The 22,836-nt window shown below is 40.9% G+C and overlaps 1 protein-coding gene across 2 annotated transcripts; it reads right to left on the reverse strand.

Moving 5' to 3' along the window:
- Window positions 1–584: 584 nt before the first annotated feature.
- Window positions 585–22,292, reverse strand: ctdsp1 (CTD (carboxy-terminal domain, RNA polymerase II, polypeptide A) small phosphatase 1). Of its 2 annotated transcripts, XM_034573826.1 has the most exons (7): window positions 21,667–22,292; window positions 14,687–14,832; window positions 10,373–10,474; window positions 5,705–5,761; window positions 4,300–4,392; window positions 3,155–3,340; window positions 585–3,012 (listed from the first exon to the last, which is right to left on the reverse strand). In XM_034573826.1, exons 1-7 carry the CDS (start codon window positions 21,743–21,745, stop codon window positions 2,884–2,886), a joined length of 792 nt encoding a protein of 263 aa, XP_034429717.1. In that variant the 5' UTR covers window positions 21,746–22,292; the 3' UTR covers window positions 585–2,883. The 2 variants fall into 2 exon arrangements, with proteins under 2 accessions (XP_034429717.1, XP_034429716.1); XM_034573825.1 differs by lacking the exons at window positions 14,687–14,832; window positions 21,667–22,292 and adding an exon at window positions 11,110–13,921.
- Window positions 22,293–22,836: the final 544 nt, after the last annotated feature.

The raw sequence follows: 22,836 nt of genomic DNA on the forward strand, positions 1-22,836 counted from the left end.
GTTGTTGTTTTTTATGCAGTATAACCTGATTTACATCCTGTGTACTTCCCCTGTATATCTGAGCATGGTGTTGTGTCTGTTGTGGCAGTTTTTTATTTAAATAGCAGTGACATCACGCGTCAGGTGATTCCACTGCCGGAAACACATTCTAATTGACCCCCCCCCCCCTTCATATCCCCATCAAATTAAAGGTTTAGATCCGGGCAGCAGCTCTAATCTCAGTCTCTTCTCATCACTTGTCCATTGTATAGAAATTATTTTTTACGTTTTGATGACATTTTTAAATTGAAAAAAGTGGCTTGTGATGTAAATACATTGGGCCAAAAAAAAAATCAAGTAATTCAAGAGAGAACTAGGTCACAGAAAATTACTTGATCACCTTGATTGATAACCAGCTTGATTTGCTGACGTGCGTGTTGAGTGGGTTTTTACATTTGAACTTATTGGTGAATGATAAGTTGTTTTCATATCAACTCTGTGCCATATTCCATTTTTTCCATTGGACTTGTTTCCCCCCCCTGCTATGTTGTGTTGAGCGTCAGGTATGTCGGGGGGGAAATAAGTACTGAAGTGAAATAAGACCCGTTTCAATAAAACATGCTTTATTGATGCAAGGTAGAAATATTTGTCTTTTTTTTTTTTTGCAATCTTAACCATTTGTCAGCAGCAATTTAAAAACTTTTTTTTTTTATTTTATTTTTTTAAAACACGAGGCATATCGTTAATACTCTGGTTGTATAATACAGTAAAAAAAAAAAAAAAAAAAAAAGTAAATCATTATTCCAAGAATAAGGTTATGTTTCTCATGACTTGTCAAAGCATCTTGTTTTTTTTAAATTCTCATGTAAATCCGCACCCTGCAAACCACACACACACACTCTCACACACATTATATAAACACTCGCTCCAGGCTGAGGCAAAGTAAAGCAGGGTGATCCAACATGTATGGCACGAGTTTCCCCTCAGAAACTGAATTTACACATCGATCAGGAAGGACACTCGACTCCGCTGGTGCCTTACACACAAAGAAAAAAGGTTTTGTATTCAAGTTTACCAACAGGAGGCGTCAAAGTGCGCTTTCGAAATCAAACCACTCACTTACCTCAGACGCCCTTAGCAGGTCACACATTAACAGTTATTGCATTATCGAAGGGGCCACACACACAGGGGGGGCGTGGCCAATTCAGCTAAAAAATCTCCAAAAAGGATAAAATAATATTACATCAAATAGGATTAAAACCAAGTCACAATGATTGCCTAACAGTCTGATATTCTGTATGTACAAAAATAACCTCACTATTTCTGCAGGGGTACTCGTCTGTGTATAAAAGGTCCGATCAGTGTGAACTCAGTCTGTTCAACTCCACCCAGGTCTAAAGTTTACAGTTTCATATTGTCTCGGATCGTGTAGATATGAAGATGCTGATGTTTTGTACGACGCAGTATCAGGGTCATGTTGAAACAATTCATTCTGAGATTTAGAGAAGTCGTAATATGACGAGATTAATCATAATATTAATAGAATTGTAATATTATGAGAATAAGGTCAGAATTGGGAGGAAACTCATAATATTACAAGAGTAAAATCACAAGAAAGAAATAGCAATTTTACAATAAAGTCATAATTTTACAAGAATAAAGTTGAAGCACAACAAGAATAGATTTGTAAAATCACAAGAATAAAGTTGTAATTTTATGAGAATTAAGTAGAAATTTAACAAAAATAACAGTAATATTACAACAATAAGGTCATAAATATATAAGAATAAAGTTGTAATTTTACTAAATAAGTCGCCATTTATGAGAAATAAGTTCAAATTAAAATTTTACAAGAATAAAGTCAGAATACTACAACAATTAAATTACAAAAAAGAACCAATCTCATTGAGAAATTTAAATTACGACTTTATTCTGGTAAAATTACAACATTATTATTGATATCTTCAATAATTTATTTTTTGACAACATGGCCCTAATACTCTGTCATAGTTTGGGCATAAGACTACATCTTAAAAGATTTATTACACATTCATAATTAGGTTTTAGTAATATTACTATATATAGTTATTAAATCATATTCATGTATTGTAGTGAATAAGGACTACTACTCATGATTTTTGTTTCTGGATCTTTTCCGTCTAACAGCAAAGAATATTGTATATTTTCTTTAAACCAAAAACCTAATTCCAATTGCAGCTTTTCAAAAACACACTAAATGTTTGGCACATGTCCGAATGTGCATTTTGTAGTGAAACGTGCCACAAAACATTTTTGTTAAATTATTCAAATGTAAACATTTTGGGGGAAATAAGCTCGATGAGATTCAGGGGACTGTCTCTGACGACCTGTTGTATTCCGTGTGAGAGCCTCAGATATAAACGCTACATCGTACTGACATGCAAACGACGTGATGTGGTTTGATTGGCGCCGAATGGCACAGCGACAGTGATCGGCCACAGCGGTCAAACCTGTTCGTCCACCATTCAGCCTCGACATAAAAACATGAGACCGGTTCTGATGTCGTGTCTGATCATGTACACAAACCGCTGCTGTCACACAATGACAACAGCTCTAGCTGCACTGCAAATGATTTCTGCAGAAGTCATTTAATCTTATATTAAGTCCACGATTAATTTAAAAAAAAGAAAGAAAAATCTGTCACCGGGATTACATAACTGTCACTGAACCCAGCTACAGGATTACTGTGACTCTTTTTAATGCACTATACAATAAGAATATTAGATTAAATGACAGGTTTTTTTTTTTTTTTGCAGTATGGTCCTTGTAGTGGGAGGCCGGCGTGGGACCTGTGGCCCACCGGCCTCCGTGGCCCCCGTGACGACAGCCACTGGTGATCGTTGTCATCCTAGTGCCCTGCATCTGTTAACTTGAAGTCCTCTCCTGCTTCAGAATATCGTAGACGTCGTCCACTGTGCTTAGTCTCTCAAAGAAAGGGATGAGATCGAGGAGCTCGGTGTCGGACATGTCATCAAACCAGGACACGACAGGAACCTTCGGGAAAAAAATAGGACATTGTGGAATTAGAAAACTACTTTAGCCTGTAGAAGTGAATGACAGGCAACTGGTACATGTCTTTTAACCCCATTCACACTGTATGTCGGTATATTGCAGAAGGTAAATATGAAAAGCGTACAGCGTTTTCGGGATGGAAGACGTAGGAGGCCGGAGAGTTGTCGATGATGATGACCTTGTTGAGGTCTCTGCCCAAACGGCTCAGGTCTTTTACGTAGTTCCCTTTGTGGAAGACGCAGGACTCCCGGAAGAGACGGCTCCTGAAGGCCCCCCATTTGTCCAGCAGGTCGGACACGGGATCTGCGTACTACGGAGAAACAGAAGATGAATGGAATTTAATTGCTTTACATCAATTAGATAGGTTACTGTGCATGATAGATAAAAAACACACACAATACTTTCCACTCAAAGACAGCAAAACAAACACAAGACACTAAACTTACAGTGAAAACAGATTGTTGTGTTAGTTAGTTATACTAGTTGCGTAAACACATCATGGACAGATAAGTACAAATCAGCATTAGTGTTAATTTGGAGTCATGTGGTCTGATGAAGGTAACTTCAGCCTCTTATTGCTCTTTTTTGGTCTCCTCCTACTTCCTGAGGGAAATACTGTATCTGGCACTAGCTTGTCAACGAACGTTTTGTGTTTGTATTAGGCAGGAGGTGTGTTTTTATGGTAATATTAAGCAAAACTGCAACTTAGTACTGTATATTGTACAATATTCCTTTATTCTGCATTTTACAAGCTGTTTTTAAAATGATTTAAAGACTGAAACACTAGGTCAGACGTACTGAACGTTATAGGCTACATATAGCACCAACCAACCTGCATCAGGTTTCACTGCTCCATGTGAGCACTGACATACGTGTGAGCCATAGAGAAGTGATATCTGCAACATTTACGCTTGTAAACGTGACAAGCGGAAGAGCAGCATTCGATTTCTGACACAATCTCAGATGTTCCCATGACAGCGTCATGTGCGAAAGTGGGTGATGTAATGACTCACACCAGATCCGCACGGGCTGAGGCCGACGCAGTTTGAGGTAAATGTTGAGGTTAAAACGTGGATTCCCTGACAGGTATCGTAAATATCTCTTTATGTGTCAGGGCGTATGTGGAAGGGTCACTTATAAACTGCACACACACACGCACAGCTTCATAATTCTGAGCATAATGAGACAACAGGTGTCGCTTTACACAACAAACTGGATAGATTTGTCAACAGTGTTCATGTGTCGTGTGTCACGCAGCAGAAGTCTGACCTTGGCTAAACTGGCGGTGAACAAAACGCACTCGAACAGTTCTCCCATCCTCTTGAGGAACTCGTCCACGTGGGGTCTCTTCAACACGTACACCTGGTCGGAGACACAAAGGGCACAGGAGATGAAAAACACAGTTGGAGTTGAACATTGAACTCAGTTATTACCTTGTGTTGTGTTTTCATCGCTGCTTGTTTAGCAGGAATTTGCAAAAACTACTGAACTGATTTTATTGGTGGTAGGATGCGGTATGGCTCAGGGAAGTACCCGTTAAATTTATGTGCTTTAATTAAACTGCGTAGATCACGTGTTTTTGTTTTCTTTTTGCTTCTTCATTTTTGAGTATGTCACGTATCCTCCTGGATTTCTCCGGACTTTATACTCGGAGGTCAGGGGGATAAAGTCGGTACAAACTGTGGAGCGTCTCACTCGGACATTTGCCTTCACACGTGCACCTCCTCGGAGAAACTACGGAGGAACTGCAGAGTCTGGTGAATGTCTGAAAGCAGCTTAAGTGTGTGTAGTATGGGCTGATCATTATGGATTTAAATAATGTTTCATAAGGGGCCTGTTGGACCCTGGCAGGGGTTTGCATTCTACTGACATTCTAGTTAGAAATATGATCATAGCATCACAAAGTACTGAGGGGGGGGAAATGTAAGAATAAGAGAAGATCTAATCTTATTTCATTGAGAAGAAAACAAATGTATCTGCACATGAAGTAAAGCACCTGCACCAAACATTACAATTCAGGCGTGTGCATGTACGTATAAATATAGTGGATAGTGTGACCCACTTTTGATAATTGTATATTGTGACATTAATTAAATATAAATTGTAATGTTTTTAGATCTACTTGCACTAAGTTGCTGGCGGCCTTGTTTCTGAACCAAGTCGTCCTGAATAGGCTTTCCCCACTAAAACAAGCCTATCCTGGATTACTTGAACCAGACCCAGGCCCTGTGGGCATCAGAGCTCCTCTGTCTTCTGAGGGGGGGGGTGGCCCCAGCACAACAGATTGCAGTTACCATTTACAGCCACCGCCGTCCCCCGGGCACCAATGAGCAGGGCACAACATGCGCCGCAGGACTGATTGATGGCCGGCGGTTTCTGAGAAGCCTGCCAGGGTTTCGTCATTTCGTCAGCCCCCTGAAATAGCCACCTGCTGCTCGGAGCCATCAACAGACAGGGCTGCAGCACTGTCAAGGCACCAGCGCAGTGTTTCCAGTGCAAACCGGAGTCCGGGTACAACGTTTGAATCCTAATCCAGAGAGCTTGTAAACCGCCCGACGTTTTTTTCATGTCATGGAGGTGGTGTTTGGGCTCTACCCTGGTTTCTGTGTGTGTTTGTGCAGTGCAGCAATGTAAAGTGCTCATAATCAATCCTGCTTGTTTAAACAGTGCATACCTGGTGAACTGTTCCATCGATTTCCACTGGAATGATAAAGTCAGCATTGTTCACTGGCTGTAGAAAAACAAGAGAGGAGCGTTAGATTCAAGATTCAAGATTCAAGAGTAAGTACAGTTTCCTTATAAAATCAACACTGTGCAGAGATGAGCGTGATGCTCGTGAGTCAGAAGTGGAGATGTGTCAGAGAGACGCCCAGACGCCACCTCAGCGACTTCACAGTCACACAACACGGTTCATAATACCACTCTTGTCAATTCCATCATTGAAATACAGGCTCGACCGAAAGTGACAAGGCTCATAAAAAATATCTGATTTATTTTCGGGCAGTTCTCACCCCTGAAATATGCTTCTCAAATGGAAGGTCTGAGTCATAAACACCACAGGAGGTGCCACATTATTATTTCTTTTAAAAACTTTTATTTTATTACTGTAAATGAAAATGATATTGAAATAATTATTGATATTGTTTTATTTCCCGGCCCAAAGTGTGAGTCTACATCCATAATTAATTAACAGTTCTAGTTTATGTTCTGTCCATCGCCAACTGATCCAATGTTTTAGAAAATCTATATTAAATAACAAATATGTAAACAACTTCCATTACCAGGAGGAATATCTGCTTGAAATCAAACTATAGCACATCTTCAAACTAAAAGCAAATCCAGGGTTTAGTGTTTAACTTTCTACACCAGCAACTCTCTGCTCATTAGGGTCATGTTAAAGAAAACTATTATTTCAGGAACAAAGTCGTAATATAACGTGAATAAAGTGGTTAATTACGAGAATTTTTTTTTACAGGAACAAAGTCGCACTTTTAAAAGAGAATAAAGTCATACTTTTAAGGCAACAAGTAAATTTATGGTGGAACAAATCATAAAATCTGTCTGTTTTATATTGTTAATTTATTCTTTAGTTTAGGTTTCACAAATAACAAAATATTAAAAGACTGTAGGAAACTTTCAATTCTGACTGAATATTGTCGGTTTCATCTCTGTGCAAACAGGATTCTCCTTGGTGCTTATTTCCTAAAAATGTTTCTTTACCTTTATTCTCATAAAAATACAGCTTGTGAAATAACGAATTTTCTTCTCGAAATCTCGTTTGTTTGAATGTGAGTAATCGGTGTGAGTCACTGGTTTGAACAAACACACAAACACCAGCTCACTCAACACGTGTGTATGATCTGTACAGGGACAGAGGTTCAAATGCAACTTATTCTCCTGATTCAAAAATAAAAACGATTTTCTAAATGAATGTTTGATTTGAAAATAAAATATCTGTTGATGTATTTAGTTATTAATGCAAAAAGCTGTGTCCTACTGGAGACAGTTTCAAATGAGCAGTGTGAAGAAGACACAGAGGTCACATTTGAATAAAGAGCGGGATGGTCTGACAGCAACAGATTGAAAACAGTTTCCCAATGACTTGACTTAAGGTTGATATAAAATACTTTTTAATATAGATCGTGCACCCTTATTGTTTTTTTTTTTACAGTTTTCTCTCTTTGTTTCTTTAAAAGCGAGTTGCCCAGCTCTCCTCTCTTCCAAAAAAAACCAACCAAACCTTTAAAACCAACTGTGTTACCTGATGCTCTCTTTATGTGTCAGAGTAATAATGACTTTTATTATCCACCTTGTTTTAAACACGGGGTTCACAGACTCTGACCCTGTTTACACATAGCGAGCAGCAATATCCAGTGACATCCTTTAGGACGGTCAGTGACCTGAGAAGGACCAAACACCACATGGCATTCATTACATAATTTGTCGTGACACAGGAGCCTTGACTTTTGATTTGTTCACTGAATGTTACCTTAAAAAGGCATCAAGCTAAACAAAAGGACGCCAGTTATTTCAAGGAACAATAAAAAACGCAGCACAGTTTATGAAAGCGTATTAACACTACAACCGTGCAGTTTGAGATTATAGTTTGAAATATTTGTAATTGTCATTTTTCTTAGTTGAAAGTACAATATTTACGTCGGTATTTGTAATCACAAGCCATTTTTTTTAAAGAAGAAGATATTGATATGACAGGTCATTGAAGATGGTTCCTTGAATCTCATTAAATTGTATTATTATTATTATTACTTTTCGTCCTTGAAAATCAATACATTTTTAAGAGATCTTGGATTTAAGACGCCTGGAGATGAACCAGAAAATCAACAGCTAATGTATATTTGACATACGAGTCCGCGCCTCCTGTGATGTGCCTCCTAAAATGCAAAATGATGCAGTGCAAATCCTACCCTGCTATTTATGTCGACCACAAGTTGGCACGTGGATTGTTTGCTTTGACAGTCAACAAGGAATCTGATAGCAGATACTCAATGAGAATCCTTTTAAAAACAGGTAAACACAAAACTTGTATGCAATTAAATCAAATCATAATTATAAACAAAAGTATAAATACATTTTGAAGAAAACAAAACGTATTATTATTACTTAAAAAGAACCCAGGGTGATTCACTATATATATATATTCAGATTACCCCAGCTAACTTAAAATACACACTACAATATATTATCAAGATGGTGACACCTTCAGAAATCATGCTGTTGATACCACAGACTTTACCACAGACCACAGACTTTGTCAGATCCAGTTTCAGTGAGAACTACTGAAAACTGATTACGGATCAGAGATAATGAACTGCTGCTTTGTGCACAGAGCAGCTGCTGGTTTGTAACTGGCTCTTAGCACCAGAAACCAGATCTCACTAAACTCCAGTGTATAGCACTGATTACATTCATGTTTCACTACAATAAATACATATTACATTCATATTCATAGTGTATAACATATCTGCCAACGCATATATAACAGTCTATATGTGTTTGTTTATTTCAATATATATATATATATATATATATATATATATATATATATATATATATATATATATATATATACACATCCTCATGCAATCATCCTGGGCCACTGCACTTTCTTTCAGTGCATTTCTTTACAAATACAAATTCTATCTGTAGTGTAAAGGTGTATATTATGTACTTATTCACTGGATTTAATTTATTTTTGTTTCTTATCTTACTTTATTGCCTATTTAATTATGTTTTATACTTTCACATGTTCACTTGTCTACTTTATTTTGACTATCTGCTGCTCTAAGTGAATTTCCCTGTTGGGAGATCAATACACTTTATCTTATCTTATCTTCTCTTAGCTCATCTTATCTTGTTGATAATGTCTAAATTCAGGATTTGGGGGAAAACCAGTTAGTCTGTAACTTGGCCAGAATTAGATGAGAAGACTGAACCCATTCTTGTGTCTGTGCAGCTGGTCACATTACTTCAGCACTAACACTCTGGTTGAGGTTACAAACATCTACCTCCCAGTTCCTCTGAGGCTCGCTCATTAAAATGCTTAGCCTTGTTTATTCTGTATACAAACCATAGTATCTAAACAACAAGCTGTGAAGATTTCACGCGGGATTATTTCTTGGTTGAGAATAGCAACTTCCTCGAGTATCTGCCGGTTGCCTGGCAACCTGACAACTCCAGGAAGTGACTGCTCCTGGCCAAGAAAATGGCAACGTGTCGCTTTGTGTGCCAAGTTGAAATGGAGTGGAAAACTTGTGCAACTGGCACAAACCGGCACACGCAAGAAAAGCGCCTGTAGCCTTTTAAAAGTGTTAATGCTCTTTAGATTTAGATTCATAATAAAATATGTATTTATGATACATAATCCTGGGCCTTCCTGGAAGAAGGATTATTTTTAAACCATGAGAAACCCTTTAAATATACTGGTGGGAGACAACAGTGTATCACACCCACACAGATCAGACACTGCGACGAATGGACAAGACATAAACTCCAAATATGAATCTTTTAACAATACTGAAATCACATATACACTCAACGCAGTGTGGAGTTATAGCATCTGAATGGACAGTTTTCCCACTGAGAGGACAAGTGTTTTCATATTTCTAGTTTCGACAAGCTGACTCTTAAATCATTATAATAATACAGTATGTTGGATAGAAGCCTACACACATAACTATAAGATCTCCACCAACAAAATGGGTGACTGGTGATATCGATATGAGCCTTTTACAGATATATGAGTATCAGCGTATATATTTGTTGCCAATAGCTTTTATTTCATTTTACATAAAAAAAACATTTGATTTTCTTAATTCCAGTTCTATATATTTGGTTGTTTTTGTTTTCTTATTGTTTATAGTTATTTATAACAATGTCAATGTTATATTGTAAAATAACAATTAACCTTATTTGTCCAAGGGCCTTGAAAACAACATCATAGGAATCAGTCAATTTCTTTGCCATATATAAATATATATCAGCTCCTTAATATGACGCCTTCAAAAAGGATCCATGTGTTCATGATGCATTTTCTAGTTTTCATTAATACTTAAAAGCAAATGTGACAGAAAACATCGAACCCTCCTCCTGTCTTTGTCTATAACCCAACAAACAAATTGATCTATATCCTAGTTTCAATAAAACAAATATCTGCAGCCTGAACAATTAAAGAAACAGGTTAAATATTAACTTTGGCTCATGCAACGGGTATTGGACATTTTTTTTACTCCCCCAGTATCAGTAACTGGCATCCGCCCCCAACAAATCCATACTGGAGCAGCGCCATTAACAAAGAGAAAGTAGGTCACACAGGCAAACTTACCTTAAATGAACTATGGACTAGTGTTTCATCCAAATCAATGACCACACAGATCTTCCCCGCGTCGTTCGATTGTATCCGTGGGAGCAGAGGTTTTCCTGGAACCTGAAGACAAACAAATTTAGTTTTAGAACTTAAGCTCATTAATGGAAAACTTGAATAAAAAGAAAGTCCTTTTAGCTTTGAAGCCCACAATATGAGCAGCAGCTACGCTTTACAGGTTATTAAATTTCAATCTGAGAAAGTACAATCTCAATATGTAGGACACATACTATTCATTGTGTGTGTGTGTGTGTTTCTCGTCACTTAAGAGCCACTGGCTTGTGTTGTGTTGTTTCGGTGAAGGGTTACAAGAAACCTTGGATGCTACAGCTGCTGCAATGTTGATGGAGCATGTATAATATCGTCATACTGTGCCCCATCCTTCAACAAGTGGCCAGACATCAGTGTTTGCTAGTGTGATTATGATTCTAAAAACAAGTTGGCATGAGCGTACAGGCCGTCTGTATCCCGGTGCGTGTGTTTGTCTGTGTACAGCGAGCTGCCACGTGAGGATAATGGCAGCGCTGGAGTTTGACACAGATACCACACAATCTGCCAAGTGAAGATCTCCTGTAACTTATTCACTGCCACGGTCGACAGCAGCGCCTTACTGCTGTAAAAATAGCCCCTCAGCATTTCAGCCCCACTTCTGAAAGCTCAAATCAGTCCTTCGATGCTTCACAGTTGAGGTGCAATACCTGCTCGGTTGGTGGAATGCAGTAGTCGCAGTCGCAGGCCTCAGAGGATTCATCGTCACTCTCCTCCTCCTCCTCCTCTGAATCTCTGCCCTGTTCGCAGTCGTTTTCCTCCGTCTGTGCATCGCCTCCCTCCAGTTTGGCATGTTCGGGGACAACGCTGTGGATAATATCTAGAGGATACCTCGTCCCGGTTGAGATGTCCTTGTCTGATTTCAGAATTATTTTATTGGCCGTTTCTTCCGCGGCAGAGCAGCTGGCCAAGTTCTCGCTCGGTTCAATATCTTCACTAACTGCCAATCCGACGGCTTCGCTCTCCGCTGGACAAACTCCAGGGGCGGGGGACTCGGTAATAAGTCCTTTCAGGGCTTGTTTAACAGATGACTGAGCACTTTGAATCTGATACGCATAGTAATCCTCAACACCTGGTTCACACGCCTCTTCATCACCTTCATTATCTATAAGCCACCAATATGGCTCCATTTCGGAACATTCAATAGCTGCTTTATCATCGGGCTCCGACTCGTCATCCTTTCTGCAAAGATCAATTGAAGACGCACTGTCGCCAAGGGATTCAAAGACCTCCTCTTCATAAGCATCACCTTCAACGGAGATGTTCTCGGCACATGGTGCAGACATGCTCTCCTCATGACCAGAGGACAGGCAGATCTCCTCTTCCTCTTCCTCTTCGTCTTTGTCTTCGTTGCAGATTTCAGAAACATGGCCCTCAGCTGTTTCTCTATCAAAAGTGTCTTCATCTTCCTCTGCTTCCTCGTGATACTCTGTGTAAAGTTCACAGGCTTCACTCTCTTCTTCCTGAACCTCATCATATTCTGCGAAACTTGACTCTGAATCTATGATCAAGTCTTCTGGGTTTATCTCTGACTCACAATCATCTCTTTGACTTGCATCACATGCTTCTTCAGGACATACACCCGCTTCCTGGATACTCATTTCCTCACTGGCTTCCTCGTACGTAAACGCATTTTTGGCATTACGTCTCGCAGCCTCTTTTTCAAGGTTCAGGCCTTCGTGTACATCCCCACCATCAAAGCAGGAGATGTAATGGTGCTTTGGTGCAAATGCGTGTCCGTAATGGTCGGCTCTGTCGAATAAATCAAAGTAATCCCCAATAACAATATCAACCGCGGCGGGTGTTTTCGTTTCATCCTCGTCACTTTCATTAGCGTGCCTTTGTTCCGTTTCTTCATCGTCTTCAAACGATTCCCACTGCGTCTGCTCATCGCTTGAATCTCCCTGAACTCCCTTTTCCGATTCCCCAGATGAATCGGAGCAGGGATCCGACGGGATGCTGCCATCAGGACAGGTCTTAAAGGATTTTGTTTCAATAGAGGAGCAATCGGAGAAACTGTCTTCTTCAGTGTAAAAGCCATCGGAGGTTTTGTCAGAAGTTGCACACGGCTGCGTGGTTTCGTACTCTTCGCTTCCACACATCTCACAGTCATCTGCTGACATGTCTAGTGTCGGAGTTTGCGGAGAGAGTTCTTCAGCGTCCTCAAAACTGACATGTTCACTGTCATCAAAGCAAACAGGGACCGGCGTATTCAAATGTGAGGAATTTACATCTTCTGATAGTCCGACCTCAGTTTCATTTTGTTCACATAGATAGCTCTCTTCTTCATCTTCATCCTCATCCTCCTCGTCATCCTCCTCATCACCATTTGCGTACTCAATTTGCATTTCATCATACTCACAGAGTTCAGTGCCACAGTCCAGTGAGTCCACTGAATCACAGATGTTGGGTTGGCAACCACCCACTTCACATTGTTCAAAGTCCTCTGTCGCTGTGTCCGGTTCCGAGTCAGAGCACTCGCTCTGCTGATCAGGAGACTCGTATTGTTGGAGTAACTCCAGCTGCTCGGTGCTCTCCGCTATGAAATCAGACATTTCACACAGCCCTAAACTGTCACATTTTATTGCCAATTTGTCTCGCTCAAAGTCGAGAGACTCAAACTGTTGACCGGGGGGCTTGCATTGCTGAAATAGTCCGAGGTGTTCTGTCCAGTGTTCACAGCAAGGACAACATTTGTTGCAAGCTACGCTATGATTAGCACTGTGCTCAGAGGACTTGCAAGGTTTAAAACACTCGCAGTGTTGAGCACATTCATTAAATGGTTGGCTTAACCTCGAAGTCTCGCACTTATCGAGGGTTTGCTCGGATTCGAAAAATATGCTGCTTGCTGAATATTGCTCAAAGCTCTCAGCGTGTCCGTTGCAATATCTGCTGTATTCAGCCTCATCTCCACTCATCCTGCAGTGCTCCATGCAAAGGAGAGACGAGTCCATAACTCTGCTGACAACTTGCTCTGTGTATTCCACAAGGACGTTCATGCCGAGTTCAGTGCTTCCTTTCGAAGGGCTGGTTAAATCTGCAGCTTCTGTTAAATCGGGAACCTGGCATTGTTCTGCAAGCATGACTTCCACTGATGGCTCCCCTTCTCCAGAGACTTTAACTTGCGCAGAGTTTTCCAAATACATCGTGAAATGCTTTGTCAGTCTATGTTTGCTCAAAGTTTATCCTCTATGCATTGGGTCAGGATGTTGCCGTCTCTAAGGATCCTGCGGAGTACAAGTCCAGCAGAGCGACGGGTAACTGGTCAGGGTCCATTCAGAGTGGATATTCACATGGCTGGAAGGGGGAGTCACTGAGGAGCCTGAGAGAGTAACAGCAACAGGAGCAGCATGCACGATGACATGACAGGTTGTCACAACCAAAACTGAGACTAGCGCTTGACTCAACCCCCCCCCCCCCCCCCCCCCCCCCTTCCTTCACCAGAGACCAAGCAATTTATTTTGGGGGCTTGGAAAGAAGTGACAAATAACTTCTGGAATATCAAATCTCTATAAAAGGCTGAAGTCAGGCATAAATCTGAAACGGACACGTGAGAAGATCTTGACTACTTGATCTTCAGACCATAACCGACTAAAGCCAAGTTGTTTTCCATAACTATAATCACTTGTGCTATGGGAAGTATAATCACAAAAAAGATAATTAAAGGAGTAGTGGTCACTGGTGGATTAAGCACCATTCCACAAACGTAAACATCCAAACCCTATTAACATTTTTTTCATTTTCAAACACCGTTCACACATAATCTGTGTAGTAATGGATCAGTTATCAGTTTCTAAAATTAATCGGATCATGCCTGATATCTGATCTGTATCATAGTTTTCTAAGCCAAAGGATGTCTCCAATGCAGGATCTAGTGTTGTGTGTCCTGCTTGTGGCACCGCTACGGTGTCTGTTTTTGGACTTTTGGGCGAGCAGCGATCTTCCTGTAACATTTACTCCCAACTCCTGCACTTCTTGTAATTCTTCGTCCTTTTGATTGATGCCTGAACATGGAGTAAATTTTGAAATGCTGCTGCACGATACTTCTCGGCACAGGAGAGGTGAGTAAACACCGACAGCTTTGAGCCAAGAAAACATGTGTTTCAGGCGTCACGTGGCTGTCAATCAGTGCGGACCACATGCTGCTCAGCAGACGAGCGAGGAGGAGGGCGAGAGAAAGTCAATCTCGTTAGGAGGAGCTGGAGGGATGTTGCCAGAGGAACTTACTTTTGACAGAGTCCCATTTTCTTCCAGTAAGGGGACATTGTTCCTCACCGGAGTCGGCTCTGATTCTTTGCGACACAGGCAGCAGAAGAGACTGCGGAAAAGGCCTCTGCTGCGAGGCTTCCTCGATGGGGAAACTGTGTGGGCACCTGAAGCAGAACGAGAGAGAGATAGAGGTTATATAAGAGATGATGGACATACTGTACTGATTCCACATTCCTCAAAATCGATAGATATACACATTCCGGGAAGTGGCTGAAACCACTGAGACCACTGCTCTTTCATCTCAATTTAAAATCTGTGGGACTGACTGTGATCATTCTTCAGCACAAAAGATCATATCAGGCAGTAACTACAGTTAAAATGCAAATCAATGGACAATGTAATATTTTCTGTATGCACTTGTGTTTTGCTACAGTTTTATTCCATCAGTAACTAGAGTAACGTGTATTTTGTTAAGTCACATCTGGCAAGGGCTGGATCCGCCAGCGCTCGTCCAGGGTATCTGATCCGGGCAGCACCTCATGTCAGCCGGACCCCTGCTGTGTTCGGTGTATAGTCTGTCTCCGGCTATTTCAGATGCGCAGCAAAAGGTTAAAACAGATTGCATAAGAGCGCAAACGTGTACGGTTCAGCCCACAAAAATAATCAGGTGACGACATCCTGGTGGATGTTATTATTGTTTCATTCTAAGAATTTGTTTAAATTACAGTTGTTTCTCTACGGCACGCATAACGCCAAACATTACACAGAGAGAAGCATCATTTTGTAAGTATTTCTATTAACAAAAAGCTGTTGAAAACTTGTTTTTCTGATAAACCAGAAACGTTTGCTGAATATTTGTGAAAACAAAAGTAAAGTTGTTTGTTTTTTTCAAAATAAAAAAGGTTTGAACTTTGTTGATCTTCAACTTTATAATGAGTTGTTGCACATTGCACTGACAAAAGACAAAAATAATGAAAACAACATTTACCATTAAACGTTGGTATTTTTGGTTGCACACATGAGACGTGATGATGACATAAAAACACACGTATTGTATACTAGTTAACATTTTGTCTTAACTTCACTAACCCATGTAACAACAGATAGAAAACACCACCAGCTGGTGTCAGCGTGATGAGAGCTGGTATTTAGAAAGAAAGAAAAACTCGGAGAAACCAGCTGAGCCCTGATGTCAGAGCTGTCAGCCGGGACATTAGCGAGCCGCTCAGACAAGACTAAATCTGTAGCCTCAGTGTGGGGGGGGGGCGCATCACGGACCCGACAGCCTGAAATAATCTGAACTTGATTAAAGCAAGAAGGATTTGTGGCTCATCTCTGTCCTATGTCATAGTAAAAAAAAAATGGAGAATGAGAAACTCCAGCTCAAACTTGGACCTCAAGATTTTTAAATGTTAAATTGTTTTTAATCACTACTTTTATAATACAAAAAAAATCTGTAAACATAGAAAGTAAATGTCAGATTAAATCAATAATCAAAGTAGTCATTAATAACAGCCCTGTGCTGTATGTTTACTGTTCACCTGGATGTATAAACCCAGCCATTAAAAGCCAAATTATTGTTATTATATTAAGTAAATGTTGAAATAGTTTTCACTGTAACTTTAAATCTTTATCTAATGGAGGAATATTGGAAATCAGATATACTGCAGGTTAAAGAAATTCAATCAATACATTTTTATTTGTATAGCCCATATCCACAAATCAAAATGTGCCTAATAACAAGGTGCTACATCCTCTGTTCTTAACCCATAAACTGCTTTGATTACACATAATTTATTAGCGTAAAACCTGATTCTGTAAATACATCTGTTCAGTTTAATTTTCTATGAGAATGTTTTTTTTTTATCACCACATTATGATAATAGTTATGACATATTTTAATATTATTGAGGTAACTACCGGCTTTACATACAAAACACAAACCCCAGATTATAAAATGAAATATATATTAGTAAAAACAAAACACAGATAGACATATTACAGCACTTAAATCCTAGTATACATTTATCAATGTACCTCAGCTCATTAAAAACACTGTTAACCTTTCTCTTCGTCCGTGTTATTCCCTATGGACTTGTCCTGATGACTGCTTCAATCAACTGGAGCTTAAAGTGGACGAAGCCACTGGAGAGCAGGTCATTATGGCGCCGACATGCTTCCTGGTCCCAAGATGAAAGGTTTGTGTGCAAACACGTGTGGCGAGGGAACTGGGCAGGTGAAGCCCGAGTGTTAAAAGACGTCACGCGGCCCGGTGCATAACCACTTCTGAAATTACACATCAGAGCACTAAAAATAGACGAGCAGAGCAGCTGCTGACAGCGGTTAACGGTGAGATTCTCTATACATGCGCGACATACTCAGACCAGGCCACAAAGAAAACAGGCCCTGGACAAAGCCGTGTTTAACCCACACTCCGCAGCAGGAAATGGCTCAGCAGCGTGTGTACACTGCGCTGAGATGTTTCACAGTGCACCCGGAGAAAAATGAAACTAAATTAAGCCACTGACACTGTACACTCTGCAACATCATGTCATTCCCAAAGCCTCCGAACCATCATGTCTACATTGCAAATGTCAACATCAACAGAATGTGGACCTGAACAGACACTGGCTCCTTATGGAAGGACTTCAGGTCCAAAATAAAAAGAGGTCACCAAAACCAAACCAACCAAAGTATTTGACCCTTTTTCTATATTTTATTTTTCTATTTTTGATTAGTTGTCACATTTAAATGTTTTGGATGATCCAACTAATCTTAATATAAGATAAAAACAATGTGAGTATACACACAATCCAAAAAGTAATTGCCTCCAAAAATCTAGTGACTGGTTCTTCCACCCTGAGCGGAAACAACTGCAATTAAAATAATTTAATTCAGCCACATTGGAGGATTTTCAAGCATGAATTGTCCGTTTGAGGTCTTGGCAAAGTATCTCAATTTGATTTAAGTTCGGACATGACTAAGCCACTTGGAAACTTTGACTTTATTTCTTGTGAGCCATTCAGAGGTCGACTTGCTTGTGTGCTTCAGATCATTGTCCTGCTGCATAAAGATAGATGTTGATAGAGAGCAAATTCATGGTCTCATCATGAAGCAGCAAAGCACCTCCAGACCACAACACAACCACCGTGTTTAATGTTTGGTATGATGTTCTTATTGTGAAACTCTGTGTTAGCTTTATGCCAGATGTAATGGGACCCATGTTTTCCAAAAGCTTCCTTTCTTCTTCTTCTTCCCTAAAAGTGTTATTCCAAAAGTCTTGGGGGTCCACTAGATGTTTTTGTGGCAAATGTAAGATGAGCCTTTGTCTTCATTTTGGATAACAGTGGTTTCTTATTTCTGAATCGTGAACACTGATCTTAACAGAGGCAAGTCAGGCCTGCAGATCTTCAGATCTCATGGACGAGTCATCAAAGTGCTCGAAAGGTCCTGGAAAGGTTCACCGCTGGTCCAAGTTTTGTTCATTTGTAGATTATGGCTCTCGTCATAGTTCACTGGAGTCACAGGAATGGCTTTGTTTCCAAAACGTAAATAAATACCAATTGGCTGGAAATAAAAGTGGGTGATAAGCCCTTGAGAATGGGGGTGACAGATGACTGCACAATACTAAATTAATTAATTAATTAATTAATAATCACTCAATTGAATTTCATTTGCATGTAACAAGAGCTGTAAAGCATGTACTTCTACCCTAGCTCCCAAACTTGTCTATAACCCCTCATTCATATTGAGCCATGTCTAGTAGTTTTCTTCAAAGTTTAGTCATCCCCCAAATAGCCTGAAGTAGCATAAACAGCTTTTTACTGAGCAGCCCCATGTTGCATGTGTAGGTCAGATCATACAGGACCAAGGAAAACCTCTTAAAGCCGACAGTCCACTGGTAGTTCAGGGCCACACACTGATCATAGATGCACCCGCATTTTAAAAAGCAGATGGCAAACCCAGTTTAGCCAAATGTGCCACAGGCAGCTGAGGTAGGTACGGTCTTTCACACCAGTGTCTATTATACAAATGACATGCTAATCACACTGTTGTGATCGTGGCTCCACTTCTTAGCTGCAGCTCTTTGTTTAATCGTGAGTAATTAGGTGGCAGGAATGAGCACGAAGCAAACTACTGCGACATTCCTCACACCTCCCCGTCCAAGAGGCTCAGACACTGATAATGAGGTTACAGCATTTCCAAGCGGCAGCAACAACCTCACGCCACATCAGCATGTTTTAGCCTGCTTAGCTGAAAGCGGGCTTATCTGGGACCCTTTCGGGCAAGGCATGCCAGTGTGCTTGGCTGCTTCTATTCCTATCCAGATGCAGCAAGAATGAGGCCTCCCACAACCGACTTTCCGCCTCTTTGACAACCGATACTCTGTTACGATCTGACAACTTGCTTCACACCCCCGCGCAGCAAATGGCGCGGGAGGTTCATGGTGGCCACGGCAGCCGTAGGTCAGGTCAGCTCAAGGTCTTGAGAAATTTTGCATCTGAAAAATATTCACTTCACACGATGTCCCAAGCGACGGCAGAAAGACAACTAGTTATTATACTTTAAAGTTACAGCTGACGTCAGTGGACAGATGGAACAGAAAACGATCGCTGAAAAAGGATATTTACTATAAATACACATTAATAGCACCATTATTGTGCCCATAAAACTGCATATGGCAGAAGACGTGTGTGATAAATATGACACCAAACAAATAATTAACCTCAAGGCTCAGTGGGTGTTTGGGACAATACATTTTTAAATAAAGTTTCATAGTTTTCAAGGATTCATGAGGTCGTTGTTTGGCTGCAGCACCGTGTGAAAACAGAGGCGCTAGAGACAACCGGCCCTTTTCCTTTTCCTCCAGCCCCTCTTCTGGACTAGCGCCCTGTTTTGGACTCATGACCTCTTGGCCAGGAGAATGTAAAACCCAGACCCTGGCTTGAGTTGGCAGAGCTGGACGGTGCTGCCACCTCCTGACTAAACATTTCACTTACAGATTCAGAGCATCATCTCATACTGTCTTCTTTCCTTCAACCACCACTGGTCTTATGTCTCTGTCTGGTGACATTTTAATTGGAGTATTGTTAGATATTATATCATTAAGTCCTGTAGCTACACTGGTAGATCTTACTGGAGATTTGTTTCTCATTTCCCCCACTGCTAATTACCAAACAGTAACCCACAGCCAAATGGGTGACAGCAGCATATCTGATGCTTAACCTTTGTGCTTGTTGCTGTGGGAGGAAGCCAAAGCACACACATAAAACTCAGGCCAACACAGGCGGCTGGGCTCTGTTAGGAAACACTGGCACAACTAGGACTTTTCTAAATCTGGGGCCATAAGGGTCCAATTATATGTCCAACATCCATGCACAGTGTCTGATTCAGTGAGGTGCATATTTAAGTCATTCCTTGTTTACTGTTAGCTCTTTGATTTAAAGCCACACATCATTGAATATGTTTAGAAAATAGAATAATATAGAATACAATCACTTTTCAACTGCCAGTGCCCCCTGGATCCATCCCTTCTTTCTGGAGAACACTAGGTGGCACTTTTATTAGCAGCTGCAAGAATTAGGGCTCATCAATTTTACATGTACTGATTGATTTCAATACTTTTGCAGCTAAGAAATACACAGATAAATAAATATTTGGAGAGGACATGGGGGTCAAACAGAGCCATTGTGCTCCGACCTACTGTAAGTGCGATGATCAATAATCAGAGTAATTATACTCAGAGTAAACATTCTCCACCAGTGAGTTACTGCACACAGTAGACTCATCTACATGTCGACTTCTACAACAGAAAGGGAGGCCAGATTTTTATCAACGGCCGCTTCTCTAGCATCAACATTACACAGGTTTGTGGTGTTCGATGTTTCCAGTCAGCTGAGCATCTCCAGTGAAAGCAGCTCTTGTTAAATGTCCTGGACGTCTTCTAGCCCAAGGTGAGCTCTCATTCGCACACTTTTATCGACATTTGCATTAGGACTAGGGACGATTTTGCATTTAATAACTAGTCAAATTTCTAAATTTGATGTAAACATCATCACTGAAGCCACTGGTGTCGTTTGCAGCTTCCGGAATAAACCGATTCCCTACAGATGAAAACAGGCAAATATCTTGTTCTTAAAACTGAGTTCAAGGATTGACGACTCATGAGAGGCTGAAAGGATCCAGCACCCACTGGCACTTTCATCTTATTGTATCACATCTCATTATATCTTATTTGACCTCCTCTCATCTAATCGTATGTTATCTCATCTTACTGTATCTTATCCACCATGAACTACTATTTCAAGTAACAACAAGCTAAAGCTTTAGGAACGACCCTCTCGGTGACCTCTGACCTGAACATGAAAATGCTTGCAGCCTCACATTAACCCCGCTGACACGGTTCATAGCTTTAAAGGCCAACAGCCTGTGTTTTCCTGATCACTACAACAATCACACATCGTGTCAGACTTCACCAGGACGTCAAAGGATCCTCTGTGTGGCCGGTTTGTGAAAGTGAATGAATAAATAATGAGCTGAAGTAGCTCAACGTCCATAAACAACAGTGACAGTCAGCTGTCAGCGCCTGTGGCCCCGCCCCCGTGGAATGGACGCATTACTCAACGCAAACTTTGCGCAACACAACTAAGTCACTTTCAGCTTCAGACGCTTGTTTAAATCACATGTCCTTACTTTGTGTTCCATGTATGACAGCTGCTCTCCACAGCTGGGGCCTACGCCGGGCACAGTGAACTCAGAGCCGGGTCAGAACAGTGAGAAGAACCCGGGGGCTGGTGGTGCTGGTGGGGTTCTACATGTACGTGGTTGTGTACTGGAACTGGGACCAGTGTAGGTGGGTCTGTGGGAGCAGCAGCTGACAGCAGTGACCCCTCTCCGCCCCGAGTGTCCCGTGTCCCGGTCACAGTGTCATGCGCAGCTGAAAACTTCCAGAAAACTTCTCCCCCCCCCCCCCAACACACACATACACACAAACTCACCTTCCTCACCGCGAGCGTCTTCCTCCTCCTCCTCCTCCTCCCTGGTCACTTGCGTTATAATGGACGGAGAAGGGTCCATTGGGTCCGTCGCTCTCACAGCACCGCGTTGTTTTGTTTTTGTTGTTGTTGTTGTTGTGTTTTTTTTAGCGTTAATGTGCAGAAGTCAGTTCCCAGCGGTTAGGGCCAGATTAACAACATGCATGTCACCGCGGCCGCTCCCCGTCTGCAAACACGCATACTGGGCGAAGAAGAACCGCGCCGAGCGAGCGAGAGAAGAGCTAACTGCGCCGATCAAAGCAAACAATAAATACCTGTTCATTAAAGTTCCAAGTAAAAAGTTACGGTGCACAAGTTTGCTCACGCTAACACGGAGCCGGGCGGTTTCAAGTGTCTTAAAGTCACAATACAGGATGTGAGGCTCGTGCACTCACTTCAGCTGCAGCTCGTTTCCTTGTGTCGAGCGTGAATGTTTCTGGTGCTTTGACTCTTAATTTTACTTTTGATAAGTTTCCCGTGTTCGTCCAAAGTGCGTGCGAGGGGAAACAACACGTGTTAACACTTCATTTCCCGCTGTTCGGGGGGGGAACACGTGCACGTTTAGTTGGGTTTAAGTAAAAGTTTTATTTAGTGCGAAGCGTCTGGTTGAACTTCACAGACTTTGAGGGAGTGGGGGGGGGTGGGGCGCCTTGAAACCGACCAACCAGGAAGTGCAGTGTTTAAAGTGGCCACACAGGGAGGAAGGTAACTGTTACTACTATATCCAACTATTCAGGATGAAAGATCTCCACTAAAACAAGGATTTATTTATTTATTCATTTATTTATTTAATGGATGCAAGCAGGGGCGGATGTTGTGTGTGTGTGTGTGTGTGGGGGGGGCACAATAAACAAACATTTCTCAAGTTCAAGTGGGACACACACACACATACACACACACACATTGATATAAATATTTTACATAATTTTATTTCAATATCATGTTTAATATCCCATATTACTTACTTGCACTTTTGTTAAGTATTAGTCTCTCTGGTTATTTTATTATAATTTCTAATAATTTCTATTCGGCACTATATTTTTTATTTTATTTACAATACACATTACACTTTTTTAAATCTATTTTTATTTTCACTTATATTTATACTATATTGTATACAATGTTGTTTTAGAG

Source organism: Hippoglossus hippoglossus, chromosome 21 (genome assembly GCF_009819705.1).
Source record: "Hippoglossus hippoglossus isolate fHipHip1 chromosome 21, fHipHip1.pri, whole genome shotgun sequence".
NCBI classification, from domain to species: domain Eukaryota; kingdom Metazoa; phylum Chordata; class Actinopteri; order Pleuronectiformes; family Pleuronectidae; genus Hippoglossus; species Hippoglossus hippoglossus.